This window comes from Zootoca vivipara, chromosome 4, assembly GCF_965207765.1.
Source record: "Zootoca vivipara chromosome 4, rZooViv2.hap1.1, whole genome shotgun sequence".
In the NCBI taxonomy this organism is placed as follows: domain Eukaryota; kingdom Metazoa; phylum Chordata; class Lepidosauria; order Squamata; family Lacertidae; genus Zootoca; species Zootoca vivipara.
Genome location: NC_142587.1, coordinates 48,088,123 through 48,109,879, shown reverse-complemented (window position 1 = coordinate 48,109,879; position 21,757 = coordinate 48,088,123). Strand labels below are relative to the sequence as shown.

At 44.2% G+C, this 21,757-nt stretch overlaps 2 protein-coding genes across 13 annotated transcripts in view; one reads left to right on the top strand and one right to left on the bottom strand.

Annotated features, from left to right (window-relative positions):
* HSF2BP (heat shock transcription factor 2 binding protein) overlaps positions 1 to 3,216 on the bottom strand; it is a 22,920-nt gene extending 19,704 nt beyond the window's left edge. For 2 of the 11 annotated variants that reach the window (XM_088667825.1, XM_088667824.1), the window contains exons 1-3: positions 2,246 to 2,720; positions 1,119 to 1,269; positions 498 to 601 (exon numbers count right to left, since the gene is read on the bottom strand). In XM_088667825.1, the coding sequence (XP_088523951.1) occupies positions 498 to 601; positions 1,119 to 1,269; positions 2,246 to 2,599 (609 nt within the window). In that variant the 5' untranslated portion in view covers positions 2,600 to 2,720. Of the gene's footprint in view, positions 1 to 497; positions 602 to 1,118; positions 1,270 to 2,084; positions 2,209 to 2,245; positions 2,721 to 2,753; positions 2,916 to 3,194 lie in introns of those variants that run through there. The other 9 variants (XM_088667826.1, XM_088667832.1, XM_088667830.1 and 6 more) reach the window with 8 other exon arrangements.
* Positions 2,971 to 21,757, top strand: RRP1B (ribosomal RNA processing 1B). 2 transcript variants are annotated; one of them, XM_088667823.1, is made up of 16 exons: positions 2,971 to 3,069; positions 4,149 to 4,231; positions 4,838 to 4,895; positions 6,476 to 6,561; positions 7,105 to 7,166; positions 7,560 to 7,689; positions 8,303 to 8,367; positions 8,874 to 9,037; positions 9,513 to 9,604; positions 10,899 to 10,996; positions 11,181 to 11,200; positions 12,140 to 12,265; positions 14,132 to 14,853; positions 15,582 to 15,716; positions 16,435 to 16,501; positions 18,884 to 21,757. In XM_088667823.1, the coding sequence occupies exons 2-16, from the start codon at positions 4,202 to 4,204 to the stop codon at positions 19,075 to 19,077; spliced, it is 2,049 nt and encodes a 682-aa protein (XP_088523949.1). In that variant the 5' UTR covers positions 2,971 to 3,069; positions 4,149 to 4,201; the 3' UTR covers positions 19,078 to 21,757. The 2 variants fall into 2 exon arrangements, with proteins under 2 accessions (XP_088523949.1, XP_034972214.1); XM_035116323.3 differs by lacking the exon at positions 2,971 to 3,069 and adding an exon at positions 3,523 to 3,745.

The following is a 21,757-nucleotide window of genomic DNA, read 5'->3' as shown; positions in this document are numbered from 1 at the left end:
TAAAAAGCAATTCTCCAGAATTTTTCCCTGGAATCTTTTCCATGTGATGGATGGCATAGATGCTAATGTTATCCCTTGTTTCCTGAGATTATTATACAAGATTTTGGGAAATCCTAAATCCACAGAACTCTGGAAAGATCAATCCAAAGCTTCTCTCCATTTGTTTTTTCTTATACCTTGGGCTAGGTATTTGCAGTAGGGCTCAAACTCCCCAAGCAACTGGTAGGATGTAACAGGCTACCATAAGACAGAATGAACCTTCTATCATACCTCTTTTTGCAGGAACCCTTCTACAAAAAGAGGGGGTACAGAAAAGCACACAGACACACATGTATAGAATTTGAGCTGTAAGGTTGCACTCCTTCCTACATTTAGCTGGAGTTAAGTCCCACTGAACTTACCTCTGAGTAGGCATGTATACGATTGCCCTTATTGTTAAGAGGTGTAGCACAATTATGTATGTAAATAAAGTGGGTTTCAGCTAATAATCTACCTACCTTTCTTTCTTTCATACAATCTGCTTGGGCTGCTTCTAAACGGGCTTTATAGTGTTCACAATCCATTCTCAATTGTTCCACTTCTATATCTTTCCTTTCCACAACTGTAAAAAATTGAGGGCTCAAGTAAAACAATAAAAAGAACAAGCATTCTCAAATACTATAAAGCACATGCAGCCAGTAATCAGTAGCAATATATGTAAGATGTGGCTAAGTGAAAAGCTCTGATTCTGCCATGAGAACTATGGTATGTAAAGGAGGTGCTGGAGTGAAGCAACCATCCCTGTCAACCATTTCTCCACTCCAAATTGCTATTCCCTCCCAAAGCTGTTTTTCCCAAGAGAAGATTTACGACAGAGGAGCATCAGGCAAGGAAAGGATTGGGCATTCCCTTACCTCTCCGACATTTTGAAATCCTCTTCTCTCCCAACCACAAGTATTTTCTTGAGGTCAAGGATGAGTTACACGTTTCTATGTCCTATCTAACTTGGGCCTCGGTTATTTAGCTTTCAGTTACTTCAAGAATATTCACCACCACCAGAAACTTAAAATTGTTCGCTCTAAGCTACTTTTATAGCATCGATGATTTTATAGCATTAATGACAGAACCTAAGAACTCACTTGTTTCAACAGCATCCAATTTCTGCAAATTCTCCAAGATATCATAATTCAGTATTTTGGGCAAAATGTCATGTAGCTGCATCACTTCAGTAGTCAACCTCTCCAAAGCTCTCTTTCTGACTTTAACAAATTCCCCTTGCGTCTCCACTTTCTGTAACAGAAACAAAAACTCATTTTCTTTTTCTCTGCACTTAGTATTTATATGACACGTTGGCCGCATTCTAGAACTGTTTTCAGCTTTTAAGGCCCCTGAAATTTCTTCATCCTCCTCCCAACTACAATAACCACAGTTCAACCTAAGTTTCCCAGCCCAGAAGTCTACATTACAGGGGGACTATTTCTCAGTTCTGAATGACAAATTGAAGGCACCATCTTAAGCACTAGCAAAAGAACCTGGATGCTTCAAATTTCAGTCTATGACTCTAAAGCCACCACACACAAAGGAAAATGTTCCAGTCAGAAAGTTTTGTTTAACTTTTGACCTTCCAAAAGTTGTTGGACTACAACTCCCACCAGCCCCAGTTCTGTTAACTGCTAGGCCTGCTGGCCTCCGTGACACAGACAGGTGAAGAGAGGGGAAAGGACAGAAGGGCAAAGGACAGAAGGGCGTTTCTTGGCTCCATCATTGGGCCAAGGTCACCTTACGGATAGCACCTGGCCATTTCAGCGTTGTTACCCTTTATAAGGAGCTGGAGGCTGCACCCACAACTGCCCCTCTCCCTTTCTTTTTATCCTCACAACCATCCTATGATTTAAGCTTGAGAGCGCCCGGCTATCCCAATGTCCCCCGGTGTGTTCTGTGGGGTAGAGGCGGGAACAGGACAGGGGGCAGAAGGTGCCTCAGAGGCTGCTGTGAGGAGGGCGAGGAGGGCCTCGTCCCTTATACCCCGCGCTAAGCGCCGGATCCTAACGGAACGAGAGCGAGCCGAGGCGCTTCCTTCGTCCTCGGCCGAGCCCTCGCGCTACCTGATCTCCCTCCCACGGGCAGCACGCGCTGCCTCGGCTCGCGCGCTTCATAGCAACGCCAGCCAGCCGCGAAGCGAGAGCTAGGAGTCCCTATGGCCCCGCCCAGATAACCCTCCCAACACGTGATAGGAGGGTGGGGTGAAGTGGGTGGGGTCACACACCTCGGAACTTCCGTTCCGAATTCGGAAGCCGCCTCGAGCCCAAGTTGTCGATGGTGTCCGCTCTACACCTTTCGCATCTCTGTGGCGGAGACCCCATACTGTACTTAACGTTGGAAGCTCGCGCGAGAAACCATAGAGATTAAATTTGAAGAAGCCCTTCGCTCCTCCTTTAGCAGCGGCGAGCTCCGTTCGGTAGAACGGTGAACTGAGGCCTGAGAGAAGACGTGGGGGAATGGCAATCGTTACGTTTGCGGGAACGTGAAGTAGGGGATAAAATTGAGATTCCTCGTGATGCGCGCACAAACTGTTAAAAGAATCATAGAATTGTAGAGTTGGAAGGTACCCAAGGGTCATCTAGCCCAACCCCCTGCAATGTAGGATTATGCAGTTTACATGAAATCGGTTCTGTATAGGTTAGCAATAAAATGTTTTTTGTTTCTTTTGTAGTATTTGAGTGAAGATCCGCCTCTGTGATATTATCCTTTGCCAACAAAAATCGAACAGCTACCTGCCTTTACCACCAGCCCCAGCTCTCATATGAAGTATTGCTCTGCTTTCCTTTGGACCATCAGTGAAGCCGAGGGGGGTCTTGTCGTCTGCGCAGCTCAGGGCCTCCATGCACACTGTCCAGGCTTGCTCCCCGGGGAGGTCACTTCGGTGCTGCTAACGTAGCGGTTTGACTTCACCCCGGAAGCATACTCCAGATTGTCTCGAAACAGACGGATGCCAGCATTGCAGTTGATTCGAGTGTGGCGTTGTTGCACCTGTCACGTCACCCTTACTTGCTCGCCTTGAACTAAAACGCCCTCAATCTTTTCGCAAAGGTAAAGCCATGACCTCGGTGGGAATAAGGCTGCAATCCTACACCTGCTTGGTCTCTAGTTCTCACCTGAGGCAACCCCTCATCAAACTCAACGGAGGTTACTTCTGTGTATAGAAGTGCTGTTACCTGGGAGTAGGTCCAATAGCATGCTTTTTTGATATGGGATTTTTTTTTCCCCTGTTTCTTGACCGTGTATTTTTAATTTGCTCGTATTCTCGTTCGCAACTTGCGTATAAAGAGGAGGGCATGTTAAACGCCCTATTTGACTGTGTAGGGTAGCACTCGGCGCCACTCGCTTCTCTTAACCCTTCCGGAAAAGCTGCCTCGAGCACCACGCGCCGCCGGGCCCTCTCCGCTAAGCCCCGCCTCTTTCTCTCCAGCGGCCGAATTGGCGGGCTCGCGGCGTTCTGCGCCTGTGGGTCTACGACGGAGCAGCGGCTGTGACGTCATCCGCAGGCGTCCGGGAGGCTGCCCGGGCTCGGCCCACGTAGGGCGGCGCGTTACCTTTCTCTATCCGGCGAGGAGGGCTGCTGGGGGTGTCATGGCTCCCGCCGCCGCCGCGCAGCCTCCGGAGGTTCAGTTCGCACAGAGGCTGGCCGCCAACGAGAAGCGAGTTCGGGACCGGGCGCTGAAGAAGCTGCGCGGCTACCTCGCTCTCCGGACTCGGAGACCGGCGAGTAAGAGCGGGGAAGGGGTGCGGGGGAAGCACGTGGCGTTGGTGGGGAAGAGCAGCCGGGCGCCCCGTGTTGCTTGAGCGGCGGAGAGGGCAGCGCGTGGGGCTACTCGCCGAGGCAGAAGAGCAGCCGCCCGAAGCAGCGACAGGACTGAGGAGGGAAAGGCGGGCGTGGGGGCACATGGGCGACAGGACGCGAGGTGCTTGCTCTGCTTCTCAGGTACCGTGTGAACTACTGAGGGTCAGTGTGATAAGCGAGTGTGGAGTCAAGGTACGGTTGAAGGGGAGGCGCCGCTCTTCATGGGCAAACGGGCTCCCGTTATCTCTAGGGGTAGGGGCTTTTGTAGGACAGGCTGGGGAAACTTGCCTCTTTTTCTCTAATACGCAGTTTACTTCTGTTGCTCCAGGTAGCTTTAGCCAGGAAGAATGGCTGAAAATATGGAAAGGGCTGTTTTACTGCATGTGGATGCAGGATAAACCCCTGCTTCAGGTATGTACAATCTGTGTAAGGATGTATTGCCTATGAATGGAGCAGTTGTCTGTGGACCTTGCCTGCTCCACCCTCGGGAGCACAGCATGGTTGGAGGGGGCACTGTGCCCCTTCCTCATCATGCACTGGCATTGCTTATGCTTTTATTCCTGTATTTTTCTCCTCTAGCATGTTATAGTATATGGGGGTAAGAAAATACCCAATGTTCAGTTGGAATTTGGAGGTGATTTTTTTGCCCCCAAAACATGAAAGACAATTGTACAGGGTGAGGAGTGTGGTTAGTAAATAGTAAGTGGTATAATTTGGAGACATGTTTGCTACTGTACAGGTAGCACAGAAGACTATGTTGTAGGTCTGTTTCTGACCAAATTCTGCATTGAAATGTCCTCCCTGCTTGGGGTAAGGAGGTTATTTGTCTACTATTTCAGACCAACTGTGATAATATATTTTGACCTTATTGGTAAAATTCTCAAATAGTCTTTTCTTTGTTTGGGGGAGTTTAGAGAACAGTTTCAGTGTGTGGGAGTGTGGGGGTAGTTTCTGAAAAGGAAAAATTGAATCTACTCTTGGAACACTGTATACTAAAAAAAATCCTTTTATTTTTAGGAGGAGTTATCGAACAATATAGCACAACTTACCCATGTAATAGAGAATATAGATGCTTGTAAGTTATTTTTTACTTTTATTATATGTTCAGGGGTTTCCAGCCAAGTTTGTTTGTTCTGCTTATTAGCATATAAAAAAGAAGAATTAGGAGTATTTTATAGACTGATATCCTGAAGCATTGTGTCTTCATTTTCTAAGAAAACCACATTAATAGCCCATGATATATATATATTTTGAGGGCAGTGTTTGGGCAGCCACTGTTTGCTCTATTGGTCACAAGGTGAAATTCTTACGCATCATCAAGACTCTTGTAGAACTCATCAGTGCGGGCAGCTATACTTAACCATAGAATTCAGCTGAAACATGTAGAATGCTAAGTCAGACATTCTCTCCATCTGTACCGAGCAGTTTTGAGAAGCAACTGGAATAACATGTGAATAGGGCCTGTGTATGTTTTTGTTGGGAGAATAAAATGTCATATCCCTCTGGATAAATCTTGGAAGATTAGGCCTTGGGAAGTGGTTTGGATTTGATGACTTTCAGATCCTTGCCAACCCCTTCAGGTTTTTTGCTACAGCAGCACACTGATGGCTTTGTGCTTCCTTCACTTATTGAGAACAGAGAGATAATTAACTACCATTGTTCACACTTGGAGTTGTCTTAATTGTCCGTCACATGTGAACATAGCTAGAATCCTGCTGGCACATCTAGTCCAGCATCCTGCTCTCACAGCGGCCAGCCAGATACCTCTGGGAAGCCTACAACTACTAGGGCCTGAGTGCAGAAGTGCTCTCCCCACCTATGAATCCCAGGAACTCATATTCAGCACCATTATGCCTCTTAAAACTAGAGGCAGCATAACCAGCCATCACAGCTAGGGGCCATTTGTAGCCTTAACTTTCATGAATTGATTAAAACCTCTTTTCAAGCCATTTGAGTTGGTGGTTGTCATTACATCTTGAGAAAACAGTTCTACAGTAGCTACTATTTATTTGTTTAATAATCATTTTCTATATACATATTAAGGTGACGTAAAGAATGCAATAAAAACAGTTTAAAACAATACCGAAAATAGTGGATAAAAATAAATGCAAAATAGCCACCAGTGACAGATACCTATTCACCCTGCTGGGAAAGTGTCATAACGAAGATGTCTTCATTTGTTTCTGGAAAGTGCAAATAGTGGGCACCTGTCATATTGCTACAGGAATGCTGTTCCACAAAACACACTAAAAGCCTGCATTACTGTGGAGCAAGCTTCTGAAATCTTTGAAACTTGTAGGAAAATCTCTTCTGCAGACTGCAATGACCAACTTGGGTAGATAGAGGATAAAACCATCTGTCAAGTACACATTGTGTGAAGAAGTACTATCTTTTGTCTCTGCTGAATCTTCTAACATTCCACTTCATTGGGTGGTCTCACTTTTTGTATTATGAGAGAGAGAAACTATCCACTTTTATCACATTGCACATAACTTTTTACACCTCTTATGCATTCCCCACCTTACCCATCTTTCTTTTAAACTGCAAGCTTCAGCTTTGTATTTTTTCCCTACATTTGAAAGGTGTAGTGAAAATGTTTTGAACTAACACAGCTTGTACAAAACTTTAAAGTTGCCTCTATTTATTTCACTGCAGGGCATTTGTTCGTTCAGACTTTCTGGCAGACTATGAACCGTGAGTGGAATGGAATAGACAACCTGCGCTTAGATAAATTTTACATGGTAAAAGCTGTTTCTTCTGCTGTCTTTTAAAAGGGCATAATCAGTGGTGTGGGGTGAAAAATCTTCCACTTTTTGGATTGCACTGTTTCATAAAATTAGGTAGTAGCATAATGAATGAACACAACACAAGTAAAATTCAGCAATGGGACTAGATAGAGAACTCTTCAAACCTAAAGTTAAAATCCACGTTTTTAAACCAGAGTGGGGAGATGTGAACGTGTCATGTTTAATCTTTACTGTTGTGTGCTGGGGGATTTTGGTGTTATGGAGAAACCTTGAATGAGTTCTGCAGTCCCACCATACTTCCGTAATCCTTTTAACATCAAAAGAAGACTTTAAATTTCTGTATATGAAGTTACTTACTTTAAAAAACAGGAAAATTGGCTATAATCCTATAAGTGCTGATTTTTGGGTAAAGCCAAATCGAAACAGTAGGTCTTGTAGACATGTAATAAGGTTGCATGGATGGTTAAGATGTTTGTCAACAAAGTGATGATTTCCTATCAATTGAAACATGATGGGATGCATCTTTTTCTAACCTAGTTGATGCGCATGGTGCTGAGACAGTCCTTAGAAGTACTGAAAAGAAATGGATGGAACGAAAGGTAGGTGGCGCCTCTGGGGAGTGTATGTGTGTGTGTGTGAGAGAGAGAGAGAGAGAGAGAGAGAGAGACTGCTCCTGCTCGCTCTAAATCTATTGATGAGTTACCAATAAATTTTCTTTCACAATCCCTGATAAGCATTATAGAACCATAGAATTGTGGAGTTGGAAGGGACCCTGAGGATCATCTAGTCCAGCCCCTGCAATGCAGGAATATGTAGCTGTCCCATATGTGGATCAAACCTGTAACCTGGGCATTATCGGCACCAAGCTGTAACCAGCTGAGCTATCCAGGCTGACATACAGTCAACTCTTTTGGAACTGATGGAATGTCATATGACGTTTCACAGATGAATGGACCATGCTTTATTTTCTCCCCGCCTCGCTTTTCATCCAGTTTTACAGAGCCATTTCTGAACCTGCTAATGAAGGAGGTAATTCACCCAGACAGCAAGGCTCCTGTTGGGATAAAATTGCATTTTATTGACATCTATCTGGAAGAATTGGCTAAAGTTGGTGCTAAAGAGGTAGGAAACAAAACATCTCTGTGTATTGCTGTGCAATCTAGCAAGTCTTCTCCCTAAAATATATGCTTAAAACAAGTGCTGTTAATGTCTTCGCCTAGGAAGGATTCTAAAGTCAAGTTTACTCTATTTGCTTAGGTTGGGCACACTAACTGATTGTTGTTGTAGCACTATATAAACATATAAAATCAGATAAAATTTAATTTTTTGTTAATGCTAATAAAAGCAAATCCTCACCATGGAGCAACTTGTGAATTGCAGATCTGCTCAACTTTTTAGGTTACCTAAAATGTAAAATGTCTTGCTTAAATACAGTGGAAATCACTAGATTTTTTATAATGCTTCCCATCTGACATTTAGAAATAAAATATATTTTCTCCTTGTATTTCTATTGTTGTAGGCCAGCCTGTGTTAGTATCTTTTGGCAAGAGAGAGCTTATCTTTTATGATATATTTACCTCAACTGTAAAATGCTTCTTTTCCCCTGAGTCCTAGCTCTTTTCAAGTAACCTCAGGAATATTTAGATGGGGAAATTTCCCATCTCTTTGAGTAGAATTGGAATAGATGGGCCAGGCTGATGTTGAACTAACCATGTATTATTTTATTTTTTTGCAGCTCACCGCAGACCAGAATCTCAAATTTATAGAACCATTCTGCAAAATCGTTGCCAAAACCAAGGAGTATGTTGTATAGCTATGTTTTGCTACTTGTATTGAATCTGTAGTTAAAGGGTTGTCTTGGGGGAGGGTTCTTCTTAAATAGTAGATAACGTCTGGATAGACTCGCAGAGCATAATTAAAACGGAAGAAGCGAGATAGTGAAATGTTCAGTTTGTGAAGCAAAGCTTTCTTTTGTATGCCTTGAAATGGAAGTGTGTAGCTATGGGAACTGCATGAGTTTCTTTTGTACTGATGATAAAAAAGCTAGTTCCTGATCCTCGGGCGCTACTATGGTGATATTGAAGAAAATCCTGGGCGAATCCAAAGACAGCAGCTTCTGATTCACAATGTATGTGATTGACTTATTGGTAGTTCTTTCATTAATTCTTTGCAAATGGCATACAGTTTTTGCAATTTTTTTCATGGGTTAGTTTTTGATAGGCTGGAAAGACGGTCTATAAATTGGAGTGCTTTCGTGATGCTTCCTTTTTTTCCCCTTCTTCCCCCCCCCCCCTTTAATGGTTCAGTCATCTTTTGCTGCAAGTCATAATCCGTGGCATCTTTGAAACCATTGTTGATCAGTCCCCGTTTGCTATAGAAGATTTAATGAAAGAACTGAACGCGGGGAGTGATAATGACTTATCGGAAGACGATGAAAGTAATGAAGGCGAGAATGAGCGAGTCATCAAAGGTAAGGGCCTGGCCACAGTAATAACTGTAACTTCTAGAATAGATTCCTGTCATGTCTTCTGCTTTGAAAACTTCAATTCAGAATGCATCCATCTGCTTACTAGTGAAAGTGAGCTCATGGGGCATGTGACACCTGTGGGAGCGGTCTTTCCTAGCCCCACCTAGAGATACCAGGGATTGAACCTAGACCTCTATGTGTGCAAAGCTTAGTACTGTACTCTGTCTCCTTTTCAAATTCTCCCACCTTTCTGGCCGCTGTTTTAACATGGCACATGTTGTGTCCCAACCCTGAGGGTAAATTGAGACATTGTGTGTGTGTGTGCTGTCCTTAAGGTGCTGGTGTGCAACATTAAACATATAACAGCTTGCATAAAGCATCTCTCCTTTATGTTGATGGCAGCTTCATTGACCTTGGTGAAGGCTGTTATGGATTTCACATTTGGTGCTCTGTTAAATGTGTTGCTTTTATCCTGCAGACACAGACTTGCCAAGCAAACATTCCCTAGATTCAGAGGCACCAGACAACCTTTTAGAAGATGCAGATGATAACATTGGGCCTGTTCTCCAGGTAGGTATTATCTTTGACAATATACCGGTACTAATTTCTGTAGGGTCTGAGCACTAGGGATTGCCTTGTTAAATCTGATAAAGTTTGATGGCTGCTCTCTTATAAATGACTAGCTGGCCCTGCCACGCGTTGCTGTGGCGTTGTGTGTGAAATTAGGAAGAAAGGAATAAGATAGTTGATGTTTGAAAGTCTGGTCTGTCTTTATGTATTTTGCCGTCTGTTCCTTTTATGTCCACTTGAGGGCGGTATATTTTGCTTTTTTTAAAGAGAAAAACACATTTTTAGGTGTGTTAGGGTGGGATCTTAACAATCTAAGGTTCTGCAAACACTCTCGTATTGGCAAGGAACGCTGTGTCCAAATTTGAGCGGAATCGGTCAAGCGGTTTCCAAGAAAAGTGGACTATAACAAACATGGCCCTTCTACATTTTTATATATAGAGAGAAAAGCTCTCACAAACAGTACAGTAATACCTCGGGTTACGAACGCGATCCATTCCGGATCGCAGTTCGTAACCCGAATAGTTCGTAAACCGAACGCGATGGGCGCCACCATTTTGCGCATGCGCAGATTGCGCGATCGCGCGCGCGCTGCTTCTGCGCACGCGCGCGCAGCGAAAACACTTCCAGGTTTGCGCAGTTCGTAACCCGAACTGTTCGCAAACCGAGGTGGTCGTAACCCGAGGTACGACTGTATTCAACTAGCCTAATGAATTTTTTTCTTTGAAAATTGGTAGAAGACCATTTTTATTGTCTTGCTTGATTTAAACATAGATCAAATTGCCGGTTCTCGAAGTGCAAGACCTGGAACACAAGTGAATGTTGTGCAGTTTTGTGAGTGTTGGACCCACAAGATTTCCTGAAGTGTGGTTCCTATTGGGATTTATGAAAGTGAGGCCTGGCTGCTGTAGAATCAGTAACCAAAGGCCTGAGGATGCGAAGGAGCATGGCTGAGAGAATGAGTGTACTTGGACTGGTGGGGAAGAAGCACAGAGAGTTGAGCTGGACTGAGATACTCCATTGGGCAGGCATAAGCAAACTTGGCCCTCCAGATGTTTTGGGACTACAACTCCCATCATCCCTAGCTAACAGGACCCAGTGGTCAGGGATGATTGGAATTGTAGTCTCAAAACATCTGGAGGGCCGAGTTTGCCCTATGCCTTCCATTGGGGTTTTCCAATTTGGAGTAAGTACAAAATTAGTAAATTAGTGGCACAGTGTCTAAGTGGTTCTGGGCTAAATGATTGAATGCAGTTGATCTGTGTTGCTGTAATGCCTTCCTCTTTTATGTTTACAGTTTGATTATAAAACTGTTGGCGACACACTGTTTGAATTGGCCAGCAGAAAAAACACGCCTGCTTTTAACAGAAAGTGCCTGTACAAAGTGGTGAAAAAGTAAGTTCCTATGTAATAAATGCTCTTTCTGATTGTGCTGACTTACCTGATTATCCTCTTTCCTTTCACTTTCTGGAGTTCCAACACCCCTGCCCTTTTACCTCTTGCTTCCTCATAGTGCCTGTCAGCTCTTCATTTTTGGGTGTAACTGAGGCAACATAATTCCTTTCCACTTAATTTTCAGGTTCCAAAACCTTGCAGAAGGTGAGGCTTCAAGAACATCATCTACTGTTTCGTTTCCATGAAGAATTGTACAGTAGCAGAGGAAAGAAAATGCAGTCATGTTAAATTTGCAGCAGATTCCTTATGTGCACCTGAAAGGGCTTCTTTGGGTGACATTTATATCGCCTCTTATAAAATTGTTGGAAGGGATCATGAGGGTCATCTGGTCCAACCTCCATCATAACCTACTGGAAAATCGGTTGTATCTTAACATTAGTCCCGCTTGGAGCTGACCCATTGAAATAAATGGACGGGACTAACTTTGGTCTGTTTATCTTAATGAGTAGAACTTAGCTGGATACAACTGTGTCCAGTATCTGACACTCTAAAGCAGGGGTAGGGGGACCTGTGGCCCTCCAAGTGTTGGACATCAACTCTCATCCTCCTTGGGATGATGGGAGCTGGAGACCACACATGCCCCATCCCTGCCCTTAAAGAAGCATAGACAGCCTGCAGCCTCATAACCACATGCGGCTCTCTGCTCAATTGCAAGTGGGTGGTAATTAAGGGAGGAATTGATTGGGATGTATGTGGAAGGAGCTGACTTAAAGGAAGAGGGTGGCAGAAAGAGAGAGGGAAGGGGTGCCCACCCAGTCTTTGCTTCAGCCCTGCCCATTACCATCATGTAGCCACTGATAGATAAGCCCCACAGGTTGCCCGTTCCTGCTTTTGGGAAGGTGTGATAAGGTCTTGCCCTTCTCTTTGAATGAACAGATTGTTCTGCTTGGCATTTAAGATAATGGAGAAAGATACACACCAGAACAGCTGTCACCAGTCTGGCTCCCTCCAGATGCTGGCCACCAAGTTGGTGGTGGCTGGACTAAAGTATAGGTAGAGAAAAGAGAGTGTTGTATGGGTGAAGGACCTCTGAGCCACTATTTGCTTGGGGGCAACTCTCACTCCAGTGTTCTCTCACTTCAGGGACCTTTCCACAGGATGACTTCCCTGAAGATGTTTCTACAGATGAAGATGACGATACCTTCAGCAGGAGGAAGTGGAAAAGGAAATCTGGCAAACCCTTGGATAAATCACAACCAGAAAAAGAAGGTGAGGTTGCTACCAGTATGCAATATCCTAACTTAGCCTGCAATCCTATACACACTTTGCTGGGAGGGTAAACCCTATGGAACTCAGAAGGACTTCCATGTAGAATCATAGAATGGTAGAGTTGGAAGGGACTCCAAAGGGTATCTAGTCCAACGCCCTGCAATGCTGGAATCCCAAAACGTGGTCTCCCATCCAATTTGAAAGGATTCTGGACCCTGCTTAGCTAGCAATAAAACTCTGCTAGCAGTTTTATTGTTGTGCCACTGGGAGGAAAACACCTGGAGATGAACCCAGGGCCTTGTTGTAGGATTGCATTTTTAAGCGTCTTTTCTTTAAGTAACTGACCAACTCTAACTGAACTTCACTATGATAATAAATTTTCTCTGCTGGAAATTAGAAATAGCTGTTGCTGTTGGAGTATTAGCCGGAAGGGAGTGGAAGCTTTGCAGTGGCCTCGAGTTTCATTTATATATTTAAAAGCATTTATATATTCCTGGCGAGTAAAAATCCTAAAGCAGTTTACAGCATTCAGAAATATATTGAAATCGTATCTTAGAAAAGGCAGATGTCACAGATAATAATCAAAAATACAGGATGACGACAGAAGACTTGGCAAGTCTTGATTGTATTACAAAATCAAGCACTCTCAATAGGATTTCTGCATGCTATGCTCGCAGTGTTGAATCAATAGGCTGGTCAGCCTTTTCTCTCCAGTCTCTGGACATTTTGAAATGGGACTGAGCCAAATTCTCCTGACACTTGTATTTTGTATTTTTCATCTCTTTATTTGTAACTTTTGTCTTCTCCTTAGATATATGTGTATATATTTTTGTGTGCATATTGTTTTGATTGCTGTAAAGTCTCTTTGTTCAATTAAACTGAAAGTAAATGAACAGAGGGTGGCTGGAACTAATGTTAATTGCCAGGGAAAGCCTGAACATTTAGGCCTTTCTGCATGAATGTAACCTTGTTTAGACATACTCCCCTAACACAATTTAAAGCAGCCATATGTTGAGGAGATTGGGTCCATATACCCAGCATTGCGCCTTTTCAGGTCCTGTTCCTGCCAACCTTCCACACATTGAGGCACAGAAGATTTGAAGCAATCAACATTCTAAATCACGCAGGAAGTCTACATACATAGAGCTGACTCCTTAATTCACACACACATCCATCCATCCGTCCCGCATACACACAGATGGTAATGAAGACATAGGAACAGAGCTGGTGAGCGTGGTTCTGATCTCCCCCTCAATGTGATCCAAATCCCGGGGTGGGGGCGTATCTGAACAGGGCTTATTAAAATATCTAACACGAAAATCAATGACAATACAGTGGTACCTCGGTTTTCGAACGTAATCCATTCCGGAAGTCCGTTCAAGTTCTGAAACATTCGAAAACTGAAAGCGGAAGCCTCAATAAGGAAGCCATGTTTCCTGTTCGACTTCCAAGGTACGTTAGAAAACCGAGGCATTTACATCCGGGTTTTCGGCGTTCGAGTTCCAAACGTTTGACTACGGAGGCATTCGAAAACCCGAGGTGGTACTGTAGTTGTTCTCATCAGCTCTGTTAACATCAAATACTGTACAATAATAGTATAGCAGCTGCCCTGTTGTGGACAGATCAATGGCTCATCGTCTTTCACATTCTGTTTTCCAACAGTGACTAGAGCAGTACCTCTGGGACACGCAGAAGCTGGGTCTAATAGTAGTATCCATTCCTCGATTACTAATCACTCGCCCCAGGAGTTGGGGCCACCCACTCCTCCTTCAGGTGTAGATCCCCCTTCCCAGGAAGAGAGGTAGGAGGCTGCTGCTCGACAGCCTCTTCTTTGAATTTAAAAGCTTATTTATTTTGTCTTTACAGTTTGTGCTAGAAACATAAAAAATGGTATTGAGGAAGAGGAGGAGAGCCCAGGGCCACAGAAGAAGAAAAAGAAGCGAAAGAGGAAGTCCAGCCAGATGGTTGACTTTGGTGTAGCTGCTGAATGTAATGAGAAGGCACTGGTCCCTGAGGAAGGATCCAAAGAGCCAAACCAGGGCAGTGAATCATTAAATAGTAAGAAAAGACCAAAGAAGTCTTTCAGCATGGAGGTCAGTGAAATGGATTCTTCAGCCGCACCCACTGTAGGTATCAGTGGTGATTCTGTGCTGGAGACCTTGACTTGTTTGGTAAACAGCATAAGGAAACAGCCAAAGAAGAAAAATGGCCGCCTGCAGAAAGTCCCTATAGAATTCACCCATCAAAATGGACAGGCTCATATAAGTACCGAGGAAGATCCCAGCCACTGTGCTGCAGTAGCCTGTGGTAGCAAAGCAATTAAGAAGAAACGGAAAGCAGAGACTGGCATGATATCTGGGAGCAGTTTTTCTGAAGAGGCTGTTGAGCAGCCCAAAAAGGAAAACTTGGCAGAATCTGGATGCACAGTGCTCCGAAAAGTTAAATTGAGGAGAAAACAAAATTTGGTCAGGATTAGGGGTTCCAAGCAGAAAATGATCGGCTTGAAAAAGAAAAAGAAAAACAAGGAAGTCCTAAGTTCCATGGAAGAAGCTGTAACTGAAGTTGAAAACAAAAAGAGCAAAAGCAGTGTAAGTAGGTCTGTCCTGCAAATTACAATGTGTGGTTCCACCTCAGCTTGGGGAGCAGGTTGCTGAGGAAGCTTTGACAGTTTAAGATTAGACAAGCAAAGGCCTCGCTACCTGTATTTGCATGAGATTATTTAAATTCTATACTTCTGGTCTGATTGCTGTTGGCTAGTTTAATGAATTTTCTCGTACTGATGTGGACATCCTCTTGTCTTTCCAAATGAAGTCATGCGTGGCTTGTCTAATGTTTTTGGTTTTAAAGGTTGGGGAAAATATGTGATCTAGCTGTACAAAAAAGAGCGGAAGTCATGGACATTTTGCAATGTATATAGACTATGTTGTATGCCCATGGTTTGCCAACAAGGTTCCTGTGAGCACCAGTGGACCTAGTGCCTCCTGCGTTGCCTGCAAAAGGCCCCTTATAAATATCCCCTCAAGAATCCACAGTGCATGAGAAACTGTTTGCTCTGGCTGAGCCTTTTTTATATATATTCAGCACATCCCCATTTAATACAATAGTGGGTGGGGAGATGGAGCAGGGACTGAGCCACTGCTGCTTACCGGGAAGGAGAGGAGAAGCAGTGGGCTCAGCTGGGTGCAGGTGCATCAGCAGGAGCTAGTCCAGAACTCCTGCCGGACCATTTCCACCAAGCCCCTGGTGCTGTTCAGCATCCTATTACTGCGTCCAGACTCTGCTAATTGGTTTTAGCTGCTCTTTTCTCTCCCTGCAGGAAACAGGTGGCGCTGCTGTGCTGCTAAGGAACAAGAAGGCAAAGACAGGGAATGATTTTGTGAAATTTGAAAAGACAACTCTACCAAAACCAGTGTTCTTTAGAAAAGCTAAAGCCAGCATTTCCCCCATGCAGGTATAGTGACAGAGGTGCTATAATTTGCAACTAAAGCAGGGGTGGGAAGCCCATTTCAGCCCAAGGGCCACATTCCCTTCAGGGCAACCTTTCAGGAACCACATGCCAGAGGTGTGGAGAGCGGTTGTGTGAGGAAAGGCTCCCTTTGTTCTTCCTTGCATGAAAACATTGGAGGCTTGCATGCCATGGTTGCTATCTCCTAACAAACTTTAGGCATAGAATTTTCAGAATTTCTCATCTCTGTGAGCCAAACTGCATGTGACCACATTAATTGTGTATTTGTATTTGAGGAGTATATTTTTAATATTTTTTTAGGCACATAGCATCAGCTTACAGTGAGGGGTGATAATTATTGGGATCCTATACTGCAATTGCAGTTAGGGAAAAATATCCCACTGGCACTAATGGGAGCTTTTTCCCAAAGCCTATTGGTCACACCTAGATGTCTGCAAAGTATATTCAGTAGGAATTGTATTTATATATTAAAATGTTTTCCTGTACAAAACACACCAGACCTTAAGTAAATATTTAATACTGCACAAAACTGCAAATATTTCAGTCTTTCAGAAAATGTAAACTACCGATGATGATGATGAACAACTGTGTTTTTGGGAAGCACCTCAGATAGTAGAGAGACACAAAAAGTGGTTTAATAAAGGGAAGAGTTTAACTGGTCCCGAAAAACAACTTTATCTGCCATTTTAATCTCTCTTTGTAGTTAAGCAAGCTGCAATCTTCCATCTCCAAAAAGGTCACCTTTGGACTGAGTAAAAACATGACTGCTGGTGAGTTCAAAATGACTGCAAACCTTGTTGCTTCTCTGAAAACAGGCAGGTAAAACAGTGGAAGGTTTGATGCAGTTTTAAATAGCAGTTGCTAAATGTTGTCTGTGCATGTAATTGTGGTAAGAATTTACTTCTACACCAGCTGTTTATTGCCCAGGTGAGGGAACACCTTTTAAATAAAACACAGAACCAAGAGGAAAATGGCATGCATGGCTCCATTTTGAGATAAACTTCCCCACATTTACCTTGGCTGCCTCAAGCCATTTGGCCTCAACTATCACACTTTAACCCAGTTACCTTAGCCACCAGGCCTTCAGTAGTGGCTATAGACATTCCAATCCCATATCTTATTTCCCTATCCCCAAAACATCTGGAGGAGCTTTAAGGAGATGCTGGATTTACATCCTACTGTTAACTCAAAACAGACATAGCAAAACATACTGGCTGGCTCGTCACTTTTAGGGTTAGATAAGATTACATGATTATAGCTTAACAAGCATGAGGGTTGCAAAATGCAGGCACACAGAAATCGTTGACTGATGCATTATATCCAAAGGTTAACCGATTTTGCCATGTGTAAAACATCTGCCTGGCAAGCAAAAAGCAAAAGGTTTCACCAATCAGTGTGTGGGAGGGATTCAAATGAACACCGCAAGTTGAGGTATGCCATAGCCTACCTGCAACCAGCAAGAAGGCTCTTCTCTTTCATTTTAACTTATCTTGTATCCACTATAGCAGGGGTCCCCAAACTACGGCCCCCGGGCCGGATGCGGCCCAATCGGCCTTCCAATCCGGCCCGCGACGACCCCCGCCGCCCGCTGCCGCCGCCCGCTCTCACGGCGCGCGGCGCAGCGGCGATCATAAAAAATGGCCAAAAAATCGCCGAAAATCCTTTGTGCGCATGCGTATGGGCCTCTCCTGACCCGGAAGAGGTCATTTCTGGTGCACTTCCGGGTCAGGGGAGGCCCATACGCATGCGCACAAGCGATTTTCGGTGATTTTTTTCCCGCACGGGCGCGTGTGCGCATGCGCACGGGCGCGCACTCCCCCGCCCTCCGGCCCGCTGCGCGCGCACTCCCCTGCCCTCCGGCCCACCGCGCGGTCGGCGCGGCGGGCACCGGCCCGCCGCACGGTAAGTCTGGGGACCCCTGCACTATAGGTTCGACAAAGAGAAGGGTCTCTCCACCAGCCCTTAGGGCATAAGTAAGCTAGTACAGTCGTACCTTGGCTCCCGAACAGTGCAAACCCAGAAGTGAGTGTTCCGGTTCGCTCCGTGGCTTCCAATTGGCTGCAGGAGCTTCCTGCAGCCAACCAGAAGCCACACTTTGGTTTCCGAACGTTTTGGAAGTCGAGCAGACTTCTGGAACGGATTCTGTTTTACTACCAAGGTACGACTGTACAATTGTCAAACATGTTTATGGAAGAAGAGGGAAGAAGCTGCTGTCTGTGACACCACTAAGTTGGGAACAAACCTCTCATTAGATTCACCACCATCTGGGCTGAAAATGAGATTTTTGCCCCCCATATGAACTCTGTCCTGAGCACATCAATAGCTAATAGTCATTAATGGCTAAATATTCCCTGCGTATCAGAAACACCATGCCTCTGAACAGTAGTTGCTGCGGAACATGATTAAGAGAATGGTATTCTTGGTTTTATGTCCTGTTGTGAGCATCCCATAGACCAGGGGTCCCCAGACTACGGCCCGGAGGCTGGATGAGGCCCAATTAGCCTGCCAATCCGGCCCGCGACGACCCCTGCCGCCGCCCGCTCTTACGGCGCGCAGCGCGGCAGCGCTCTTCCGGGTTGGGAAAAAAGTGCCGAAAATCCTTTGTGCGCATGCGTATGGGCCTCTCCCGACCCGGAAGAAGTCATTTCTGGTGCACTTCCGGGTCGGGGGAGGCGCATGCGCACAACGGATTTTCGGCGCTTTTCCCACCCTGGAAGCGTGCCGCCGCGCCAGTAAGCGCCCGTGCGCATGCGCACGGGCGCGCACTCCCCCGCCCGCCGGCCCGCACAGGCGCGTGCTCCCCCGCCCTCCGGCCCGCCGCGCGATTGGCGCGGTGGGAACCGGCCCAAACGCCGGTAAGTCTGGGGACCCCTGCCATAGACCTCTTGTTTTGCCATTGTGGGAAACAAGATGTTGGACCAGACAGACCTTTAGGTCAGGCCCAGTTGACACATGTGGTCTGGTGTACCGAAGCGGACAGGCTCTTTGGTATTAAGTATAGAATATTTTCAGTCTGCAGTCTGCCATTTGTTCCCCCAGAATCTCTCTGGATTCCTTCTGTGCACAAACAGCTCTAGCAACCATCAAAATGTTTGCACATAACAATATGATACAATACTCAAGTTTTTGCTTTTTAATCTTTCCTTTGGCAGAATTTAAGACGACAGACAAAAGTATCCTAGTCACCCCAGAGGGAGCCTCCCGGGTGGCTTTCAATCCTGAGCAAAAACCATCTCACGGGGTGCTGAAGTCCCCTGCCAGCTCTTCTGAAGAAGCAACACCTCAAATGAAGAAATCCCTTTTAATGCCAACTAAGAAAAGACCAACTGCTATGGACTTCTTCTAAGCCGATAAGGAGAGGAGTAGTTTTTGTACAGAACAGTCCTGTATAACCAGTTGCTTCTGGAGGTATTTTGGGAATCTTACTTTTCAGGTTAATGGGATAGTATACATAAGGTTCTGATTGTGTGACCCTTGATGCTGTCAACTGTAATAAGCACCTGTTTGGCTGTATATTGAGACGGCTTTGTGTATGCTGTTAACAAAAGAATGGTAATGGCACATGACCTTAAGATTCCAATTATGGAGGCCCATCTTTTATTTTATTTTTGAAATAACCCTATCACATTGTGAATGAATGTGTACAGATTTGTTCTGAACTGTTGTTGCTTGCACTCTTTTAATCATTGGTTGTTGGCTTGTTGTTTTTCCCAGTGAAGAGGTTTTGGGCATTTATTGGCTTAATTCCATGGAAGCTAAGAAGTACACAACCCCTCACATATGCTTCCTGTTCTGCTTTCCCTTCTTTCCCTTTCAAGCCATTTTCTCTTATCTTCCTACCAAAGGGTATGGATTAGAAATGGAATATCTGTGTTGAGGTGAACTACTTCTGTGGAACAACCACTAGGACCTCAGTTGGGTAGCCCGCTGCCAACACACATCTCATTATTGATTGTAGCCCAAGTATTCCAGTTGACACACATTTCCTAAGCACTTGAAATAGCATTGTGGGCTACTTCAGATTTGCTTCTCCTTTTTGTGAAAGAAGGTATGGTGTGTGTTTGTGTGTGTTTAGTAAATTTTTGCATTTTTGTAATGTTCTTATCCCTGGGCCTTTGGATAAACACTAGGTCTTAATTATTATCCTCCCTTCATTAAAAGGAGCTAGATTAGGATGGCCTTTATTTATATCTGAGAGCCTTAATGCCTTTTGACACAGGGTATAGATGGTTTGGATAGTAAGGTGGTTTTGAAAGCAATGCCATATTTTTAATCTGCAGTGTAAGTTTTAATGATCTTCTTACAGTATGCTAACATGATGGTGCAATTACTATCTCTCCACAGTGCTAATAAAGTTTCAAGCTAATAATATTCTTACTGACTGTTTCACATGTCCTGTGTGTTGTGCTGTGTTACTGTCCCCGTCTGTGGCTTGTGGTGTTGTTCTGAGCGTGCTTGGTGGTTGTTTTATCTCCTTGCAGTTTTAAATACTGTGATGTGACTTGGTTAAGACAGACATGCTTGAGTTTTGGAGATGTCTTGTATCTTGTGTTGTATATGGTCGGTCGATTAGCAGACTATAACGGAAGGCATACATCTTAAATAGAAGTATTACGGTAATATTGGTTCTTTAAATGGAGTTTAATATAAAAAAGAAACAAATGTGGGGCACTGTGTTGGAAAACTACTTGTTGTGATAAGATAGTGGGGAAGTGGAACCAAAATAAGCCATATTCCACAAGAATATGGACAGCAGTAGTTGTATGTTCATTCTTACTACAGGTAGGTTGGTCTGATGTAGTCGAAACAAAATTAAAAAAAATTCCTTCCAGTAGCACCTTAGAGACCATCTAAGTTTGTCATTGGTATGAGCTTTCATGTGCATGCACAGTTCTTCAGATACACTGAAACAGAAGTCACCAGACCCTTATATGTAGTGAGAGGGTGGGGAGGGGTATTACTCAGAAGGGTGATGGGAATGGGTGGTTGGCATCAGCTAATAGGAATTTTTTTTATTTTGTTCATTCTTACGTTGGAGATGTTATTATAATTCTCCAGCTAGAAAGATGGAACTGTAAAGAGATTGGAGAGAAGAGTTTCTTTAGTGCTCTGAGCCTCAGGGCTTTGTAGTTGCCCTAACAGTCAAAAGATGGTTTTGTTACCAAGGCTGTTGCAGGACAGGGTCAGTATCATTCAGAAGTAGTAGTGAGGGCCTAAGCAAGGCTTCACCATTGATACTTGCCCAAGGGCTCTCTTTATGCTCCCCACCCCAGACTGGTATTGCAAGCAGCACTAGACAACAGGGTCTAGCCACCATTTAAATTCCCCACAATGCCCCTGATATAGCATTAGTTCAAGGCATTGTGGGAGATTTAAAATGGTGGCTAGACCGTGCTGCTGCTAGTAAAGCCTGTCAGGGACCACAGGTAGAGATGTAGGCTCACTAGAGTTTACCAGGAGCCCCCTCGTTCATGAGGCTGGCCCTGACAAGACCATCAACACATCTTGATGAATGTTAAGGTAATGTGAGTATTGTTGGGACTTTCGGAAAGATGGATATTTTAATTTAATAGTTGATTTCTGGGTGGGGGGTGGCTTGTAAACATGCATGTGTAGTATACACTTTCCTGTTCTTCCATGTTTCCTGAAAATTTCATCCCAAGATGTTAATTTCAATGAATGATACAATATGTGATGTTTTAATTTAAAACTACATTATCTAAACACAGGGTGAAAATAAAAAATGATGTCCTGTTGTCGTTAAGACTACAAAATCCCAGCTTTCAAACCAGGAATCTCAGCTTTCAAACCAGTTTGTCTGTTCATGGGTGCATTCTAAAAATGTTTAGGATTACTATCAGTTATAACTAGTTCTGTTAAAAAGCAGAATTTGCAAATATCTTATTTTTAAAATAATATTCACTCGGTTTTGTAATTAAACTGGCTTAAATGAAGCAGTTTAAAAAAGGTTTGTGTTTAAAGCTTTGTATATAAAATATTTTAGGAATAAAAACAGTTTTTATCAA

Excerpts from the sequence above, each read along its gene's own strand:
- RRP1B (XM_035116323.3), top strand. The coding sequence starts at position 3,610 with ATGGCTCCCGCCGCCGCCGCGCAGCCTCCGGAGGTTCAGTTCGCACAG. Across the intron at positions 8,368-8,873 it reads ATCGTTGCCAAAACCAAGGA|TCATCTTTTGCTGCAAGTCA; the intron begins GTATGTTGTATA and ends TTAATGGTTCAG. Across the intron at positions 10,997-11,180 it reads CTGTACAAAGTGGTGAAAAA|GTTCCAAAACCTTGCAGAAG; the intron begins GTAAGTTCCTAT and ends CTTAATTTTCAG.